The sequence below is a fragment of the Cyprinus carpio genome, chromosome B14, assembly GCF_018340385.1.
Source record: "Cyprinus carpio isolate SPL01 chromosome B14, ASM1834038v1, whole genome shotgun sequence".
Classification (NCBI taxonomy): Eukaryota; Metazoa; Chordata; class Actinopteri; order Cypriniformes; family Cyprinidae; genus Cyprinus; species Cyprinus carpio.
The window spans coordinates 12,674,632-12,694,451 of NC_056610.1; the positions used below are offsets into that span (position 1 = coordinate 12,674,632).

The following is a 19,820-nucleotide window of genomic DNA, read 5'->3' on the forward strand; positions in this document are numbered from 1 at the left end:
GCCCAGCTCTAATCTGCTAAATGTGACTATGCATAAAGATATTAAGACTTCTGTGAAGCTGGTTTAAAAAAAATGTTTTGTGAAAAGCGCTGTACATATAAAGTTGACTTGACAATTCAATGAAAGTTAACAGTACTGAAACCATTAGAAAACACTTTTATTCCTGAGTGACCAGTTGTTCACTGTTTAACGCTAGTGTTCGTGGTGACATTTGAGAACTGTCTTTTTTAAATTAATTATCAGGTAGGTGACAGAAATTAGCACCTATATATTTCCGTGGTGAACTGCAAATTACTGGTCAGTGATACACAATGAAAATGCACATTATCTACACTCTAGCAAATCCACGAGTGAAAATGCAATACATTAATCCAACCCAGAACATTTTTAAAGCTCAATATAAATTATTAGCAATCAAAGGCTGTTTGAATAAAGCATTTGCGTGTGTGATGACAGAAGATTAATTTAATAACTAATGCATTAATGAGTCATTAACATAATCCACCGCTGGCACCTCCAGCACATCATTGCATCACTATATTGATTATGTTACAGGTTGGTACAAGAGCAAATAGTAACATGACATAAAACAGAAAGCCATGGACAAGCTGAGACCCCCAAATCATGACATTTTCCCCCTCCCTGTGACTTATGGTCTCCAAACTCCAGAGGCTTATCTTATCCCACGCGGAGTTTACCTGCTACAGTGTGGCATGCCGCACACATACCTTATGCCAGTGGCCAAACTTGTCACCCAAACCTCCAGAAAACCAAGTGGAAATCTGGCACTGCAAGACAGCCTGACTTTCTCACCACTGGCAAAGCTCAACTCCCTCCCCTCCTTCTTTGTGACATGGGTTCGCTCCACGTCTCTCTTACTCCACAGGCTATATAAGGAATGTAAAACTACACCAAACTATTTCAGCCCAACACCCACGAGTCACGGAGAGGGGGAAGAGAGAGCGAGAAAGAGAGGGAGGGAGTGAAGGAAGAGAAAACATCTACTACCTTAGATTCTCTGGCTCTAGATGGAACATTTAAACCCATAAACTACTAGAAAAGACATCAGACGGCAGGTTGAATGGGTGGGAAGTCAAATGAACATTCCTCTCAATGCGGATAAAATATGTTTCATGGTTGCGGGATATATGACAGCAATTTGAGAGTGCAACGGCACTGTTTTCCCCTGTGGTAAAACTGCAATTGAGAAGAATTTACACATTGTGAATCGTCTTTTCGCACTGCGTGAATAACATATGTTTTAAATGGCAAAACCGTACCACCCAAAGCAGGTTTTGTCATATTGAATACAATTTGAGAGCACAAAACGGCTGCTGTTGTCGTACCCTGTGGTGAAACTGTAATTGAGAGGGCACTGTACTTTCTCAAAGGTCTCTTTTCTGGTGCATTTCAATTTTCCTCAAACTACCTCCAATTTTATACAGTCCTTTGTGATAAAAAATTACATTCAAAATAACATTGATTCATAAGTCTGACATTTCATCCCCTAAGGTGAATTAGAATGTTATGCTTAAGAACCGATAAAGCTGAAAAGCACATAATTATGCACAAAACAGTCAAGTGTTCAAGTAGTCTGAACTCATTCCTGTATATGGGGTTATGTGAGTGCAACAATAAATCAGGTACTTTGCAAACTTCATGCAACTAAGTATTGACCTACGAACTATACATAAACTACAATAATGTGTGTAATTTAACTTTTTTCTTCAATAAGAGGAAATAAGACAAATGTCAAGGCCTTTGATCAGTGAAACGAACTGAATAGGATACACAAACTGCAATAAACTTGGATTTAACTCTGTAATCATGACTTACAAATAAAGGATTTTTTTTTAAATACAATTTCCTACATAAACAATATTTAGCTCATTAAAAGAGAATCCATATTAGATGCAAAACCATGTTAAAATGTAAACTAATGTATTACTAATTGCCTGTTAGAAAAAAAAAAGTAGCCAATGCATTCAAATGAATTAAACATGCTACGTTATTTCACAAACCCACATTATAGCAATCTCAATTACATCATGAATCAAATACACACAGCTCAAACTGATGCAGAAGATTGTCATCAGAACCGGTTATAACTTCCTGCAGAACTTCTCATATGAGAGTCTTTGTAACCTAGAAACGTGATACACTTTTTTAAAACCCGACACCGGTAACGTTACATCCAAAAAGAAGCTAGGAAGCAGAGCATTTACCTCTTTCTGATCGGCAGACATCGCAGCCTCCTGTCTTCTGATCTGATGGGCTGTTATAAAGAGATCAAGTAAACTTTACAACTTTCTGGACTTAAGCGTCAGGTCGCGCACAAAAGCCGCAGGTTTTCCCTGTTGGATTTTCTTTTAGTACGACTCTTGATTATACGTCATGCGTCACGTGGAGGCCTGACGCACGGGCTCGGTGGGCGCGCCCCCGAGGCCAGACTCGTCTCACATATGTTTTATGATGTGTTTGAGTTAGTATTCAATTATAAACTGAATGAGAGTCTATTGCCCTACGGCAAGTACTACTCATGTTTTGTTATTACAGTCACAGGTAAGGTTTTTTTTTTTTTTTTTTTTTTTTTTTTTTTTTAAACAATCATTTATATCACATAGGCTATGTAGCCTATTTTTAGTGAAATTTTTATTTCTATTTATTTATTTGTTTCTACCAATAATAATTCTTTGTTTAATTTCATTTGTTAATGTTCAATAGTTTTTTACTAAATTTCAAAAGTTTTTTATTATATTATTATTTAAAGATTCTTTGTTCATCCTTCAGGATTGATTCTAAATTACAATTAATCCAATTAATATTTGTTCATCATTTTGGCTTGGCTTTGACCAGATTTTAATGCACAAACATGATTAATATGGAGGAAGAAGGAAAAAAAAACTCATGACATGATGACATTTGTATTTTTCCGATCCACATAAAGAACCTCATAATTACATAACCAAACTAATTATATATATATATATATATATATATATATATATATATATATATATATATATATATATATATATATATATATATATATATATATATATATATATATGAAGTAACAGAACAAGCTGAGACAGTCTAAATCCAGAAGAACTCTGGCAACGTCTCCAAGATGCTTCAAGAGACCTCCCTGCAAAGCTACTTGAAAAACTATGCGCACGTGCACCTGGGGCAAAAGCTGCTTTAAAAGCAAAGGATGGTCACACCAAATGTTGATTTAATTTAGTTAATAGAAGTTAACTGATAAAGAAAATCTATTTATGACATTATTTTTCACAGCATACTCATTTTACAGCATTTTTACACAAGTACCTAAAACTTTTTCAGTACTGTAGCTTTGCAGGTAGGTTTCTTGAAGCATTTTGGAGATGTTTCCACAGTTCTTCTGGACTGAGTCTGTCTCAGTTTGTTCTGTTTCTTCGTGTCATTCCAGACAGACGATGATGACGAGATCAGATCTCTGTGTGGAGTACTGGCTGTTGTTAGACTCCTTGTGCAAACAAAAATCTCACTGGATTATTACAATTAATGGCAAAAGAAATGTTTGTAAATGCAAACTGATTTACTTACACACTACAGCAAACAATAAAAATAACTGACTTAAAACCATTTTTATCTGGTGAAAATACTAGCGTTCTAATCATTTTGGCCACACTATTTCAAATGAGTTTTGGGAAAAGGTCAGTGCAATTGCACTTTACTGTATTTTCAGGTACTTTAGAGATCACTGGGGTGTAGGAAGATCTCAGGATCATAAAACTTTAGCTAGTATCAGAGAACCACTCTGACATAAATACATTCAAATCTCATGCTCCTTAAGAATGTCTCAGTAAGAAAGCATAAATAAAACTATAACAGTCATCCAATTGTACAACTCAGCTCAGCATTGCAATTTAGCAGTGTTTTCCAAATATGCTTAAATATTATTTTTATAACCAGTAGCTTCCATAAACACTTTTAAAGATGAAAAATCATCACATCACAGTATGAACTATGGCATTATATCAAACACCTTGATGCAGGGTTGAAGTGTGAATTACGTACTGACTCCAGTAGATGGAGACAAAACACCACAAATCTACTGTGCGCTCAACATTATTGTTACTGAAATTTTCCCAGCACTCCCAACAAGAGCTGCGTGTCATTCAACTCATGGCCAACCTGCTGCCATAAAAAAGTAACAAGTATTTTATATACTTTTACAACGCACAAATCTGTCTATTTTTGACCTTTAACAACTAATGTAAGTTTATTTTTCCTCAAAACACTCCTAACTTGCTTAAAGAACCCAACAGCTGGAGGGATTTAGTACTGCTTTACGGAAGCCGGTGTTACTTTGTTAAACATGGCTGACGATTTTGGCTTTTCGGCCTCCGACAACGGAGTTCATGCAGAAGAAGATCCGGCCGCGGCGTTTCTGGCCCAGCAGGAGAACGAGATCGCGGTGATCGAGAACGACAGCGCCGGGTTCGGTGCGCTGGAGGACGGCGTACCTCCGTCCGCGAACACCTACACGGCGTTCGGAGGTGAATGTGTCGCCGGCCTGTTGGCTTGCACTTCATCGTTACTACTACTATTAATATTATTATACGTTTTTTATTATACTGTTATACGATTATTCAAGTTTATTAGTGTAAACGTAACGCAAAATCTTACTACAGTAACCTTCTTACATATACGTACCAGTAATAGACTACTATGTAAATACCATACGAATATGGTACTAAATGAGTGCCATAAATCAAAATCACTTGCCAAAAAAGGTACCATGGTTTTTGACAATTTCTTACGAAAAGTAATGTGGCAGTATTGAACTTACTGTACCATGAAGTACTTTTAAGAATCCCATGATACATGTACAAAACATTATATTATATTATATTATATTATATTATATTATATTATATTATATGTGACCATGGTCCACAAAACCATAAGTAGTAAGTAAAGTCATAAGTAGTATGGATATTTGTAGCAATAGCCAACAATACATTGTATGGATCACAATTATCGATTTTTCTTTTATGCCAAAATTCATTAGGATATTAAGTAAAGATCATGTTCCATGAAGATATTTTGTAAATTTCCTACAGTAAATGTATCATAATTTAATTTTTGATTAGTACTATGGACAACTTTCTAGGACAACTTTAAAGGTGTTTTTATCAATATTTTGATTTTTTTTTTAACCCTCAGATTCCAGATTTTCAAATAGTTGTATCTCAGCAAAATATAATCATATCCTTAGAACCCATACATCAATGGAAATCTTATTTATTCAGCTTTCAGGTGATGTATAATCATTGATTAAAAAAACTGACCCTTATGGCTGGTTTTGTGGTCCTGTGTCACATATTATATTATATTATATTATATTATATTATATTATATTATATTATATTATATTATATTATATTATATGGAAGTACAATAGTACTGCCACAGTACTTTTTAATAAAGAATAGTGCACATTAATTCAATGACTTAAAACAAAAACAACCACAATTACAAGTTTACAAAATAATAACAACTGTATTTGTTATTTGTTAATACTAATCGTTATTACTTTCTCATTATTATAATAACAATATAGCAAAGATGCTCTAATATGAATTGTGTGGTAAGTGACCTACACTCATCATCATCATCATCATCATCAAAATGATCCATAAGCTGACAGTCGTGGAAAGAGTTTAATCATGATTGACAACAACCATGAAGACTCTGATTTGGATAGTTTATTGTTGTTAAGTGAATTTCAATCTAATACCACCAAATCAAGACAAGCAAGCAAATTGAAAAGCGCACTAGTAAAGGCTATTTGTGTATGACAAAAGAGTAGAGACAATCAAGGTTTCTGAACTAAACTGCTTTGAAAGTGAACACACCAGCCCACCTGCTGACTAGATCCAGAAATTGTGAGAGAGGTCTTTACGTACTAACAGTCCGACAAGGTGTGCTGCATTCCAGTGATGCTTGTAATGTTTCTATAGTCAACGTAGCATAGAAACTGTTGCCTAACGAGTGTTTAAACTCATATTGTTTCTGCTATTTGAGTGCAGGTGATTTTGGAGACGAACCAGCCACTGCTGTAAACGGAGATTTGTTTCAGGTGAGTGTGGTTAGAAAAACAACTAATTTTGTCGTATTAAATGTTCTTGTTCGTTTTTATGTACTACAACACAATTGGCAATTGTGCCAGGAACAGACGCTGTTAACGTTACATTGTGTGTAACATTAGGACACCAACGGCACAGCTGACAGCTACTCAGCCATTGCCCAAGTCGACATGCAGAGACAAGAACCTGAGAGCCTGCGAAAATGGAGGGAGGAACAAAAGGCTCGGCTGGAGGAATTAGGTACTGAATTATTTCCTTTATAATTATGAATAACCTTCAATAGGAAATTGTGCTTTTTGTGTCTGCGTGTTACAAACTGGATAGTTTCATAATTTTAGATGGGAGAAATTTCTCAGGTGAAAGCCTTGGCTCTTAAAAGTTGGTTTAAACTTTATCTAATTTAAAAATCACCCTTTTTTTCCATTTAAAACCAGTCAATTAATAGTGCTTTTGGCAAATATGTTTAAAATTATCCAGGTTATTCAAAAAAAACTCACAAAAGGCTAGTCCCTTATTATGGTGTTTAGATCACTTGGATCATGGGCGAATGAATATGGTCCTTCTACAGTGGCAGCAGTAATCGAAAACAGTCACTTGAAGTTATACTACAGCCACGTAATGGACATCATTCAGTACATATCATTTTGCTAGCAATACATAACCAAAAAGTTAGAAATGAGAAAAAGAATACTTCAATGGAAAAACAGTTTAAAAACCTTTATTCAAATAGCTGATTTATGATAGAAATATTAATTTTAAAGACATAAATGAAAAAAGATAAACGAGTTGTGGTGTCAAATATGAGGATACCTTTAGCTTGCTTGCTTATTGTTTATTACTTTAAATCTGTATGTTGGTTGTGAACTTTCTCTGTTTTATGATGTGCAGATGCAGCCTCTAAAGCAGCTGAGGCTGTGTGGAGGGAAAAGGCCCGGAAGGAACTAGAGGACTGGCATGTACACCAGAATGAACAGATGGAGAAGAATAAAGCCAACAACAGGTATTTTCACTCTAACATCCAGGCTTCATTGAGCTGTATGTATTTGTTAGTGAAAATTAGGATGCAGACAGTTGTGAACCACCAGTCCAGAACTTCTAATGAAATGGTTTGGCAAACTCTAAAATACAGGCTTACTATTGTCATTACTATAATTTTAGCTGATTTTAAGATATTTGTTTTCTGAAATTGTTTTTGTACTTCTAATATGTTTTAGATGAGGTCCCATCTTTCTCATAAGTAAATGTAATTAATCCATTATGAGTCTAACTGCTGAGATACTTATGCCAGCCACCTCTTACACGTCTCAACAGACACTTGCATGATGATATCTAATTGTCTGTCTGATTGTTTTTTTACTGTAGTTTTTCATGTGCTCAGAGAAGACTAGTCCTAATGCTGTCTGTATGCTTTTAATTCTTGATAGAAATCACATGGACTTTGACTTGTCATATTGCAAATAGTTATAATTTTTTATTGGGTGTACCATCCCTTTTATTCACGTTACAGTGTTGTGTGGGTGTGTGTGTGTGTGTGTGTGTGTGTGTGTGTGTGTGTGTGTGTGTGAATGTGTGTAAGGTAGACTTACTCCTCAGAAACAAAAACTTACTAACATAAGGAATGTTCCTGGTTCAATGCAGGTTAAGCTCTTAAAAATGGTAGACTTACTCCCCAGAAACAAAATCGTATTTACAGTAATGCACTTAGAATTTGTACTGAGGGGATGATCAAATTGATTTTCTTTGGTAATTGACAGCATATGGTGTTGTATCTTCAGTCTTCTTGGTGTCATGAAAAAGTATTTGATGTACTTTAACACTTCTTTTCATGTGCAGTTTGTGTGATACTGACTTTCTTCTTATGTGTCCCTCTCTCTTTCACTCTGCGGCTCCCATTTTTCTCTTCTTTTCTTTTCCTCTTCTACTGTCCTGCCTGTTTGTGCATTAGGATCGCTGATAAGGCTTTCTACAAACAACCCAACTCTGATGCCATAGGCTTTGTGTATGTTTAAAGCAAATCAGTGAAATTGCACATAATTGCACTCAGTTTCTTGCTTGCATCACATAAACAACCATTCAAACGTTTGAGGTCAGTAAGATTTTTTAAATGAAAAAGTTTCCCGTGCTAACCAAGGCTGCATTTATTTCATTAAAAAATAAAGTAAAAACACTGTGAAATATTATTAAAAATTAAAAGAGCTGTTTTCTATTTGAAAATATTTTAAAGCTGAATTTTCTTCAGCCATTATTTCAGTCTTCAATGTCACATGATCCTTCAGAAATCATTCTTATACGCTGATTTGGTGCTCCAGAGACATTTGTCATTATTATCAATGTTAAAAAGTTGTTGCTTAATTTTTCTTTTAGAAATGATTCTTTTGATGAGTAGAACGTTCAAAAGAACAGCATTTATTTAAAATATAAATCTTTTGTAGCATTATAAATGTCTTTCTGTGACTTTTGATCAATTTAGTGAATCCTTGCTGAATAAAAGTATCAATATTTAAAAAAAAAATCTCACTGACCCCAAAGTTTTGAACGGTGTAATTAGTGTAATTACATACATGCTTTATTTCTAATTTCACGCAGACATAGACCAATGATCACATTTTTAATGATGTTCATACTTAATTTCTTATTAACAGGTTTGTAACTTCCACCTTTCATTCTTTCTTAACAGAAAAAGCTGACCCAAAAAGATGAACTATTAATATCAAATGACTTCTGATAGGCTGTGATTGTCAATCAGTTTGTTTAGACCTGGTTAGGACAGAAAATAATGCTGGTCGATCTCTAATTTCATTTGATGTCTCAGATGATGACAAGTGACATCTGTGAAGTGCTGCTTCTCATGATTCTCTCCTATCTGTCCATGTAGAGTGTCAGAGGAGGCCTTCCTCAAGGAGTGCGACGATGACAGTCCTGGAACAGAATGGGAGAAAGTGGCCCGTCTATGTGACTTTAACCCCAAAACCAGCCGTCAGACTAAAGACGTCTCTCGGATGCGTTCCGTTCTTATTTCTCTAAAACAGATGCCTCTGGTTCGCTAATGTAACTCCCTCTGGTATTTCCTAGGCTTTCTTTCTGATCCCTCTTGCACTTTATTTTAATGAGGCTGAACACTTTAACAGATTTAAGCTTTCATGTTTTTAAAAAGGGTCATTGAATGTGTATGCTTTACTGCAGGGGTGGCCAACCCTGCTCCTGGCGATCGACTGTCCTACAAAGTTCAGCTCCAACCCTAATCAAACACACCTGAAGCAACTAATTAAGGTCTTCAGGCTCACTTAAAAATTAAAGGCAGGTGTGTTTGATTAGGGTTGAAGCTAAACAATGCAGGACAGTCGATCGCCAGGAGCAGGGTTGAGCACCCCTGCTTTACTGTATTTAAAATTCCTATTTATGTACCCTGGTGTTTTGCAAAGACTTTGGCAGTTCCATATGTTAAAGAACATATTGTAAGTGTGCCTCGATCCATTGAAAACAAGTCAAGTTTTTCCCTTAATCCCAAGCTACATGAAAGACGGCAGATGTAGCCAAAAGTATTTTGGTTAGCTTGCAAGTTATTTTTGTGATTGTCACGACATTTGCAGAGCAGACAGCATTAATTCACTGGAACCACTGGTCTTTATTGCCTTGTTACACAGGAAATGGAAGTGTTTGGTTACATTCCACACGTGAACACAGTTTAGTTACCATCTCTCACCCTATATAGTATTTGTTTTTTAACCAATTTATTTGTTTTCCTAAGTTGTAATCAGTATCTGGGTTTGGCATTATCTGCATTTGTGTATTTCTGTTCACTGCCAAGAGGGACGTTACATTTCTGAGCTTGCTAAGGTTCTCGTTTTATTATCGTTTACACATTACCACTTTTCAATATTTAAATAGTTATTAGCTAAGAGTGCAGTTTTAATTCAATGTGCATGTTGCCCATTAAAGCTTCTATTATACTTAAAATAGAAGAAATCTTTTACAGATGAAGGAGAAATACTCAGATTTAACCTGCTAATATACCACTCCACGGAAATCCTTAATGGCACATTAAGCACATGCCTGTGTTTCCATAGTGGTTAATGTTTTCTGTTATGTTACTATATACATAAGGAACTAATAATAAGAAGTTTGAACCGTGTGCTTTTCTAGTGTACAGTTTGTAATTGTGGCCTCAGTCTACAGCAATTAATCATGTGCCTAAACCTTTTCTCACTGTGAGACTTACTGTCTGTCTGTAGGCCTTCATCATTCAAATCTACCAAAACCACTAGAAATAAAGCGTAGCACAATAAGATAATGCAGGTAGATGTATTTTTACATAAACATGCTGGAATTAGAACAATACCGCTTTTTAAAGACCAGATTTTGAATTTGTAATACTACTTGTTACTTAATCACACATACATACAACATACAGATTAATTAAATAAATAAGCATTCCTTCTATCTAAAAAAAAATTTAACTTTACTTTTCAATTTTAAGATAACTTTTGAGGCATATTACAACAAATGATGGTTAATAACCAAAGAAATCATCTGTAACGTCGGGTTCTAATTTAGCAATCTAGTGAAAATTCATTTGTAATTTAAAATTGGTTGGATTTCTCAGTCCCCGTTTTTTAGATCTCTTAGCCCTTACCCAGACTCCAAAATGTTGGACTCCAGACCATGCAATAATTATTCTGTATTCAATAACACGTTAAATAAAACGAATTCATTTAAAAACATACGCATTCAGACAATATTTATTGTGACTTTCAAAATGAAACTAACATTTGGAGATTTAAGTTAATATCAAGAATTCCTTTTTTTTTTTTTTTGCATACAATACGCAGCACCTTTAGTAGTCCATCTAAATATATACAGAAAATTAAGAAAAAAAAGCAATGTAATGTTTCAAGCAATGGTCATCAACATGGAAAAACGGGTACTACGCCTGTGACCAGACAATTTTGTGACTCTTTAAATTAAATAGTGGGTAGTTCACCCAAAAATTAAAATAATAATTTACTCAGCCTCAAGTTGTGCCAAACTTGTATGAGTTCCTTTCTTCTGTTAAGCATAAAAGCTGTTATTTTGAAGAAAGTGTGTAACCAAGCATTTGACGGTAGCCACTGACTTTTCAACGTCAATCATTAACTGTTTGGTTACAAACATTCTCCAAAATATGATCTTTTGTGCTTAACTTGTACAGGTTTGGCACAACTTGAGAGTGAGTAAATGATGACAGATTTTTTTTCCCTTACATGTGTGGCATATTGATAAAGTCTGCAAATAGTGCCATCTGCAAACAGTCAATCTATAATACGAGTTCTTACACTGGGCCTTTATCTAAAGAAAATAAAAATGCTAACAATTGGCATTTAATGCTCAGTACATTCCATATTGACATCACATTCCACCCATGGACTGTATAAGGCGCTTGTCAGTGTGGTCAAACAGGATCTGCGGTCTCGTCCTCACTGCTTGGGCTTCAGTGCTGTGGTGGCTACACCCACTATAATAGCAACGACAGTGAAGCCTTGAGCAAAGATACGGGCTCTCATTAGCAGCTGTGACTGTCGAGTTTTGCCCCGTCTGAAGGCGCTGAGGCCATAGATCAATGCTCCTGCTGTTCCCAAACAACCTGAGAAGGAAGACCACCAAAAAAAATCTTATATTACATACAACAAGACTTATGCATATACCATAGATACACATTTATTATTTTTCTCTGAAAGATGTTAACATATTACGATGTAGTTTTATTTCTTCTGGCGCAAATGTCTTTCTTTTCTGTTTTCACTGGTTGAGTAAAGCCCAGCTGGACAGCTGTGTAAGTCACATTCAAACCTCACATCTGGAGAGGAGGATGTGTTCAGTGGAAACTCTACTGTGCCCTTGGGATTCTCAGTGATTCTTACAAATTCACTCAGCCAGTGACCAACGGAAGCAAAGGAAAGAATGTGATTTAATGTCACTTACCACCCAAACAACACACTACCATTTAAAAGTTTGTGATCAGTAATACATTTTATTAAATGGTGCATTAAACTGACCAGAAGTGACAGTTTAACTAAAAAAAAAAAAAAGTATTTCCAAATACAATCATATAAATCACCAAAAAACAAAAAAATAAAATTAATAATAAAAAGCAGCACTATTATATTTGACAATAAAAATACATTAAGCACCAAGCACCAAATCAGCATATTACAATGGTTTTTGAAATATTGTGACAGTAGGATTGCTGAAAATTCAGTTTTGTCATCACAGGAATAAATTATATTCTGAAATATATTAAAATAGAACATGGTTTTTAAAATTATAATAGTATTATTATATTTTTATTTGTACTATATTTTGATCAAACAAATGTAGCCTTTGTGAGCATAAGAGACTTTAATAAACATTGAAACAAATCTAATAAATCTTACCAGCCCCAAGTGTTTTAACAGTAGTATATGTTTGACAAAATATGGTTCCAACAGTAATTGTTAATACTAGAAAGTTTTTTTTTTTTTAACTACCTACCATCAAGAAAGCAACTATAACAAAATAATAACAACAATTGTTATTGTTGTTTTGTTGTTGTAACAAACTTGTCAAAAGTGACAAATAACAGAGAACGCGTTCTACTTTGTACGGTCTTAAACATTCAGCTTAAACACCAACAACGCGTTCGTTTTGAATCACCGTTCCTCTGAAAAACACTGTAGCTGTTTTTGTGTATTTTTATATTAAGTCTTTTCAAAACTCTCTGCATTTTATCTTTAACGAGGTTTAATTGTTGGCAACCAAAATCATATGAAGCTGCATATAATTATGTTTTGCAGCTTGCGCATTTCACAGTTTACTGTTTTATGTAACTCACCTATAGGGACGAATGGGTTCTCTTTGGTCTTCCTGATGAATTTGTCTTTAAAATTCTCCTCCTTCGCTCTGGGCAGCGGGGCAAAGCCCTCGATCACCGGAGGCTGAGACAAATCAAACACGACTGGTGGAGGATCTGCTGTGGTCGGTTGATCTTGGCCAACCGGGGTCGTTGCAGTTGCCATGCTTAGAACTTCAGCTAACAGGAAGTGGAATAAGAAGAGAGAACAGGGCATTTCCGCCAGCTGGACATCACATGACATAACTGGTCTTTATATGTTTTAATTTTACACGCTTTCTTGTAATATATATATTTTTTCTAATAACACAATAATTAATGTGTTTTACCTGCAATACGATTGTATAACATATACATAATCTATCTAATCAATTGTGGTTACTAGCTGCACTTAATGTTCAGGTAAAATGACAACAACGCTGTTTATTGTTTATTTATATAATAAATTAATATGTTTATTTGTAAAAACAAATGAAGGTAAAACATGCGCCACACAACTCCTGCGCAGCAGGCGGCGCAAAAAAGAAAGAAGCGTTCGTTCAACGTTGCACGTATAGGTCACGTCAGCACGCTTTAAACGTCATCGCGTTTTGTTAGGGCTCGGCGAGGTAAGATGGCGGCGCCAGAAGAGCAGGAATTATCTCAGGCTCAAACTGAAAAACTCCTTCAGTTTCAGGTACCAACTAAACTGTCTGGTTAACACATACTGTTTGGATATTTTATAGACTCAGTTATCAGAAAAATAGTGTTCGCGGTGTCAAGCTCAGCTTCTTTAAGTATAAATGACCAGTCAGCGAGCTAACTGCCGTAAAGATCGTTAGTTTGTACTCAGCCAAAACCAGCTTCAGTTTATCTAATAAATACAGACTTAATCTGAAAAATATCATTGTGATCTATGTCCATATAAAGACTTTCTCCTGTATACAAGTGTGTGTTTTTTTAGTTGAAATGGCAGCTGTCAGTTAGGCAGCGAGACATTGGTTGTGTCTCAAAGCCTAGACAGCAGATTAGGTCAAAGTAAAGTGCGCCTATGATGCTCAAAGTGCTCTCTAGTTAGGCAGCATTCTAGGTTTTTTGACGGCCAGATGTGGAACAACAAATCGTCTGGAACGGTACGTAAAATGGCATTTAGACAGACAATATACTAGGTTTTGAGACCCAGTGCTAATCTGCTTCCAGTCTGGCAATACTTCAACTTTTAACTTGGTGAATTTAGGGGATTTTGTTTTTTTTTTTGTTTTTTTTTAACTGGTTGCAACAATCATTAGAGAAGTTTACTCGTTCCTCATCTACTCCTGAGTCATAGAGTAATATAAAATAAAAATATGCTCTTGAATGAAGACTGATCTTGAAAACACTCACTTAATCTAGAATTTTACTTATGACAACAATAGATTTGAGCTCTTTTCTTTTCTGTGTAAATAACGTGAGATCTGTCCTTATTACTCAGGACCTGACAGGCTTGGAGTCGATGGAGCAGTGTCGGCGCACATTAGAACAACACAACTGGAACATTGAGGTGAGAGCTGGTGAACTAAATGAATGGATCCTTTCATTCTTTTCTATTAGGAACCAGATTATAATTATTGGAATTAATGGGGATCTTTTTTACAGGCCGCAGTACAAGACAGACTAAATGAGCAAGAAGGAGTTCCGAGTGTCTTCAACCCGCCGCCCGCCAGACCGTTACAGGTCAACACAACAGACCACAGAGTGTATAGCTATATTGTCTCAAGGCCACATCCTAGAGTAAGAAGGTCTTTTGGTTTTTATGTTGTGTGTTCAGTTTTTTCCTTCATTCCCAGTGCTCATTTCTTTGTACTAATGTTTTCAAGACACACATCTTAATACTAGAATATTTAGTATTTTAATGGTAAAAACTAAAATGCCAAGGAAAGGTTCTGATTTTAACCTGGAATGACATGGAGACAGTTTAGGGTAATGTCATAACAGCACTATTACAAACATTGCAACATGGTCCTCTATAAATATGAAATTAGCTGCTTATATTTTTTTCTCTTTTACAGGGCTTATTAGGTTGGAGTTACTACTTGATGATGCTTCCCATCAGGTTTACGTATTGTACACTTCTGGACGCATTCAGGTATTAAAGCAGTTAATCTAATATAGACTCGTAATATTTCAAAGTAACTAGTATTTCTATTGAGGTTTTTTCTTCTTCTCTCAAATTCTTCAGATTCGCCCTGAGATTCATTCGACCGGATCCAAGGGGTCGTGTCACAGATCCTGTTGGAGATGTCATGTCCTTTATTCATAGTTTTCAGGAGAAATATGGTCGATCGCATCCTGTATTCTACCAGGGAACATATAGTCAGGTATGCTAATATAGAATTTAACTTTATGTATTTGACATTTTTACCAGGCAGGCACCTGAAGACTGAAACATTTTGCGTTAAGTAAATCCAAAATTGTTCTTAAAGTGTGTATCTGTTGAATTTGTATTTTCTTCCAGGCTCTGAATGACGCCAAGCGGGAACTTCGTTACTTGTTAGTTTATCTTCATGGAGATGATCACCAGGACACAGATGAGTTCTGCAGGTAGGTTTTAAACTGGAATGTTCTCCTCTATACACATTCACATCTGGTGAGCTTCTTATCTCATAACCAGAGCTCTTGTCTGTTTCTCAGAACCACATTGTGTTCAGAAGAGGTGCTGACCTTCATTAACACAAGGATGCTGTTTTGGGCATGTTCCACCAGCAAGCCAGAGGGTTACAGAGGTAACTAGCTTGACATCAACTTCACTTCCCAGTCTCTGATTAATCCCTTGTGGTGTCATCTTAATCTCACAAGATGTGGTTTGAGCTGATTATCTTGTCTTTATGTTGTGTGTTCAGTCTCTCAGGCCCTGCGCGAGAACACCCATCCCTTCCTGGCTATGATCATGCTGAAGGACCGCAAAATGACAGTTGTTGGGAGACTGGAGGGGCTGATCCAGCCTGAGGATCTTGTCAACCAGCTGACCTTCATCATGGAGGCAAACCAGACATATCTCATGTCTGAACGACTAGAGAGGTGAGATTGTGGTTTGCTTTCTGAAGAACTGAAACTCACCCCAGTGTGTGAAAGGTATTTAATTATTGCATTAAAAGAAACTATTTTATATAATTTTATTAATATTATTTATTATTATTGATTAATATCTCTATCTATCTATCTATCTCCAGGGAGGAGAGGAATCAGACGCAGGTACTGAGGCAGCAGCAAGATGAAGCTTACCTGGTATCCCTACGTGCAGACCAGGAAAAAGACAGAAAGAAAAGAGAAGAACAAGAGCAGAAACGTCAAGAGGAGGAGAAGGCGCGCCAGAGCATCCTTGCCGAAGAGAGAAGACGTAGAGTAAGTGATTTGATATTAACGAAAAATAAAAAAATTAATTTTAGAAATTAATTTGACAATTACCATTTCTGTCAGTCGTTTAAAGGGGTCATATGATGCAATTTCAATTGTTCCTTTCTCTTTGGAGTGTTCATGCTCTTGGTGCATAAAGAAGATCTGTAAAGTTGCAAAGATTCAAGTCTCAAATCCGAAGATTTATTCTTTATAAAAGTTAAGTCAACCACGCCCTCCTAAAATGACTCCTCCTAACACGCCCCCACATGTCTACGTCATGATGTGGAAAGATTCGCACAACATTGCCCAAATGTTCACACAAAGAAAGAAGGCATAACTTTTATTGTTGCTGTTGTCGCCACCGCCATGTTGTGGAGACGTTGTGTCTTTAGTTGTAAAAGTGAAGCTACTTTGTTTGGTGTTCCAAAACAGGACACAACTAGAAATTAGTGGTTAAGTTGTATTTACAACACTGTTCTGGAACAGTTCAACGCAAATATTCAGATGTTTGCAGTGCATTTTACGGAGGACAAGGACTATTTCTTGGGAGAGTAGCCTACAATACGGTGTCTGTTTCTATAAAGTGGGGCCATTCCAACTTTGCAAGGACAGTCTGGCGCTTCTGACTCACAGCCTGTAAGTACATTTTCATATTTAAAGAATTTGCCACTGATGATTCAAACGCGAGTTTTGATCAGTGTAGAGTAGCGCTTGTTGTTTGTTGTTTCTCTGATCACAACATGCAGCGCGATACTCAATGCAATGCATAAAAAGACAGTACAAGTCATTATAATCAGTAATTAGGTCCCCATTGGATGCAACAAATGCTTCGGTTATAATGGGTTTAATTTTTTTGTTTGTTTGTTTGTTTTTTTTTTTGTCTTGTCGTGCCGGGAGATGGAATCATAGTATGGGAAGAGGCGTAACATTTGTCACACGCTTGAGGCATTCGGCCAATCACAACACACTGGATAGCTGGCCAATCAGAGCACACCACGCGTTTCAGAAAGGCGGGGCATAGAGGAGCAACAATAATGTATATTGTAATTTATTCTCTTGAGAACAGTTGCATATACTGTAACTTAAAGGGGTCATATGAAGTTTCTAAAAAGAACATTGTGTATTTGGTGTAATTCAATGAGTTTATGCTGTTTAAGGTTCATAAAACATTATTTTCCACATACTGGAAAATTATTGTTGCTCCTCTATGCCCCACCTTTTTGAAACGTGTTGATTTTTACAAAGTTCATTGTTCTGAAAAGTGAGGTGTGCTCTGATTGGCCAGCTATCCAGTGCGTTGTGATTGGCTAAATACCTCAAGTGTGTGACGGAAATGTTACGCCCCTTACCATACAGTGATGCTATCTCCCGGCACGACAAGACAAAACCAATAAAACCCATTACAAACAAGGCATTTGTTGCAACCAGTAGGGACATAATTATTGATTATAATGATTTATACTGTCTTTTATGCGTTATGTTGCGTAAACAAAACCATGTCTGCATTTGTGATCGGAGAAATGGCAAACAAGCGCAACTTTCACTGCTTAAAAAACCAACATTTGAATACTCAGTGGCAAATTCTTTAAATATGAAAATGTACTTACAGGCTGTGAGTCAGAAGCGCCAGACTGTCCTTGCAAAGCATTAATTACCCCATTTTATAGAAACAGCCTTTGTGCACAGATGCATTGTAGGCTACTCTCGCAGGTTCAGGAAACAATCCTCCATAAAATGCCCTGCATCTGAATATTTGGGTTGAACTGTTCTGGAACAGCGTTGTAAATACAACTTAACCACTGATTCCTAGTTATGTCCTCTTTTGGAAGGCCAAACAAAGTAGTTTCGCTTTCACAATGAAACACAGCTTGTAACACTACAAAGAGAAAGGAAAATTTTAAATTGCATCATATGACCCCTTTAAAACCTGCGGTCTCTTTCTTTGCACATCACAAGTAATCGTTCATGATGCCTGTCAGTTTACAAATTTCTGTCATCTGTATCTAGGACTAATCGCACTTAATGACTTTCTAATGATTGTGTAATTACAGACACTGGAAGAAGAGAAGGAGCGCAAGTCTGAGTGTCTTCCTCCTGAGCCTCCCCTGGACGACCCAGACAGTGTCAAAATAGTGTTCAAATTGCCCAACGATACCCGCGTGGAGCGGAGATTCCTCTTCAGCCAGTCATTGACGGTAAACACATTCATCTGCTTTCTTCCTCCTTTTTTTTCTCGGTTGTGCAGTGTGGAGTACCATAACAGTATGATATCAGTGTCTGTGGTTAAAGATAAGAAAACAGGCTCAGGAGACGCTCTGTTTTCAGGGTTTGAGTAAAAACAAGGCGTAGTCTTTTATTGTATTACGTGATACCTAATATTAAAAAACTGTATTTTAAACTGAAAACAAGTGTCTAAAATGTCTCAATCTCCCACACCCCCCCCCCCCCCTTAGGTAATACACGACTTCCTGTTTTCATTGAAAGAGACCCCTGAGAAATTCCAAATATTAACGAATTTCCCACGCCGGGTCCTGCCTTGCCTGCCGACGGAAGAGCGCCCCAATCCCCCCACTCTGATGGAGGCCGGTCTGAGCCGGTCAGAAGTCCTCTTTGTGCAGGACCTCACAGACGATTGACATTTAGCTAACCCCCTGCTCACTACTCAAGTCCCGCCTCCCCTCCAGTTTGTTCTTCTGTTTGATGACCTGGACGAGGGATCACTGAGATAAACCTTTTACTGAATTTAAAAAGGAAAAAAAAAATAACCCATCCTTCCCTGCAGTGAAGTTTTGTTCCGTTAAATGAGTGCAAGGTGAACGGCCCTGTAAATATATGACCTAGATATTTAAGGACAAGCCTGGAAGCCACAGCAGAGTTTTTTCTTTTCTTTTTTTAATGCAAATCAAAGTCGACCATATAATGTATCTCATCTAACGACCAAAAGAGGGTTGTCGGCAAAGGTTATGATGGGCTGCTTGCAGTTCAGGTGAATTCAAATAAGAAAACTAAAGGCCACAGCTATTCCATGTGGCTTTGTCTATATAGAGTATAGTGCAAGTCTGCCCATAGTGTGCCTGTGGTAATTCATAGATGCCTATGTTGCCTATCGTCCATCTGATGGGTCTGGTCATGTAAAGATGTAATTTTCCAATTCTAAATTAAACATTTTAAAATGTTGTTGTGGTTTGACTAACAATGTTTTGGTTTAAGCTTGTTTAACATTTGCATTGCAGCCTACTGCACAAACCTGAAGCCATGACATTTTTAATATATTTGTAGGTATGTGGAAACAAAATATGGTGCTAAATAATGACTTAAAACATTCATTGTAAAATTTAATAAAGTAACTGGAGAGGCAGTAACCCAGATTACATTAAGTCTTTGAATGTGAGTTTGAACTATTAGAATAAATCTCATAAAGCTGGTCAGAAGATGGGGTCACATTTCACTAAATTAAAATAGTT

General features: G+C 36.5%; 4 protein-coding genes across 9 annotated transcripts in view; 2 read left to right on the plus strand and 2 right to left on the minus strand.

Moving 5' to 3' along the window:
* Positions 1 to 2,384, minus strand: part of pdlim7 (PDZ and LIM domain 7) — a 37,258-nt gene extending 34,874 nt beyond the window's left edge. For 2 of the 4 annotated variants that reach the window (XM_042738120.1, XM_042738118.1), the window contains exon 1: positions 2,226 to 2,384. In XM_042738120.1, the coding sequence (XP_042594054.1) occupies positions 2,226 to 2,246 (21 nt within the window). In that variant the 5' untranslated portion in view covers positions 2,247 to 2,384. Of the gene's footprint in view, positions 1 to 728; positions 1,527 to 2,225 lie in introns of those variants that run through there. The other 2 variants (XM_042738116.1, XM_042738117.1) reach the window with 2 other exon arrangements.
* Positions 2,385 to 4,084: 1,700 nt separating this feature from the next.
* LOC109101632 (clathrin light chain B-like) lies at positions 4,085 to 10,269 on the plus strand. Of its 3 annotated transcripts, XM_042738122.1 has the most exons (8): positions 4,085 to 4,195; positions 4,304 to 4,544; positions 6,081 to 6,130; positions 6,260 to 6,377; positions 7,026 to 7,137; positions 8,083 to 8,136; positions 9,013 to 9,307; positions 9,509 to 10,269. In XM_042738122.1, the coding sequence occupies exons 2-7, from the start codon at positions 4,364 to 4,366 to the stop codon at positions 9,182 to 9,184; spliced, it is 687 nt and encodes a 228-aa protein (XP_042594056.1). In that variant the 5' UTR covers positions 4,085 to 4,195; positions 4,304 to 4,363; the 3' UTR covers positions 9,185 to 9,307; positions 9,509 to 10,269. The 3 variants fall into 3 exon arrangements, with proteins under 3 accessions (XP_042594056.1, XP_042594055.1, XP_042594057.1); XM_042738121.1 differs by having other exon boundaries at positions 4,128 to 4,544; XM_042738123.1 differs by lacking the exon at positions 8,083 to 8,136 and having other exon boundaries at positions 4,131 to 4,544.
* A 591-nt stretch (positions 10,270 to 10,860) lies between these two features.
* LOC109066264 (HIG1 domain family member 2A-like) lies at positions 10,861 to 13,212 on the minus strand. Its single transcript, XM_019083266.2, has 2 exons — positions 12,985 to 13,212; positions 10,861 to 11,757 (listed from the first exon to the last, which is right to left on the minus strand). The coding sequence occupies exons 1-2, from the start codon at positions 13,166 to 13,168 to the stop codon at positions 11,591 to 11,593; spliced, it is 351 nt and encodes a 116-aa protein (XP_018938811.1). The 5' UTR covers positions 13,169 to 13,212; the 3' UTR covers positions 10,861 to 11,590.
* Positions 13,213 to 13,539: 327 nt separating this feature from the next.
* LOC109066265 (FAS-associated factor 2-like) lies at positions 13,540 to 19,533 on the plus strand. Its single transcript, XM_019083268.2, has 11 exons — positions 13,540 to 13,678; positions 14,453 to 14,521; positions 14,617 to 14,751; positions 15,030 to 15,106; positions 15,200 to 15,338; positions 15,476 to 15,561; positions 15,652 to 15,743; positions 15,861 to 16,038; positions 16,191 to 16,362; positions 18,408 to 18,551; positions 18,810 to 19,533. Exons 1-11 carry the CDS (start codon positions 13,616 to 13,618, stop codon positions 18,990 to 18,992), a joined length of 1,338 nt encoding a protein of 445 aa, XP_018938813.2. The 5' UTR covers positions 13,540 to 13,615; the 3' UTR covers positions 18,993 to 19,533.
* The last annotated feature ends 287 nt before the right edge of the window (positions 19,534 to 19,820 follow it).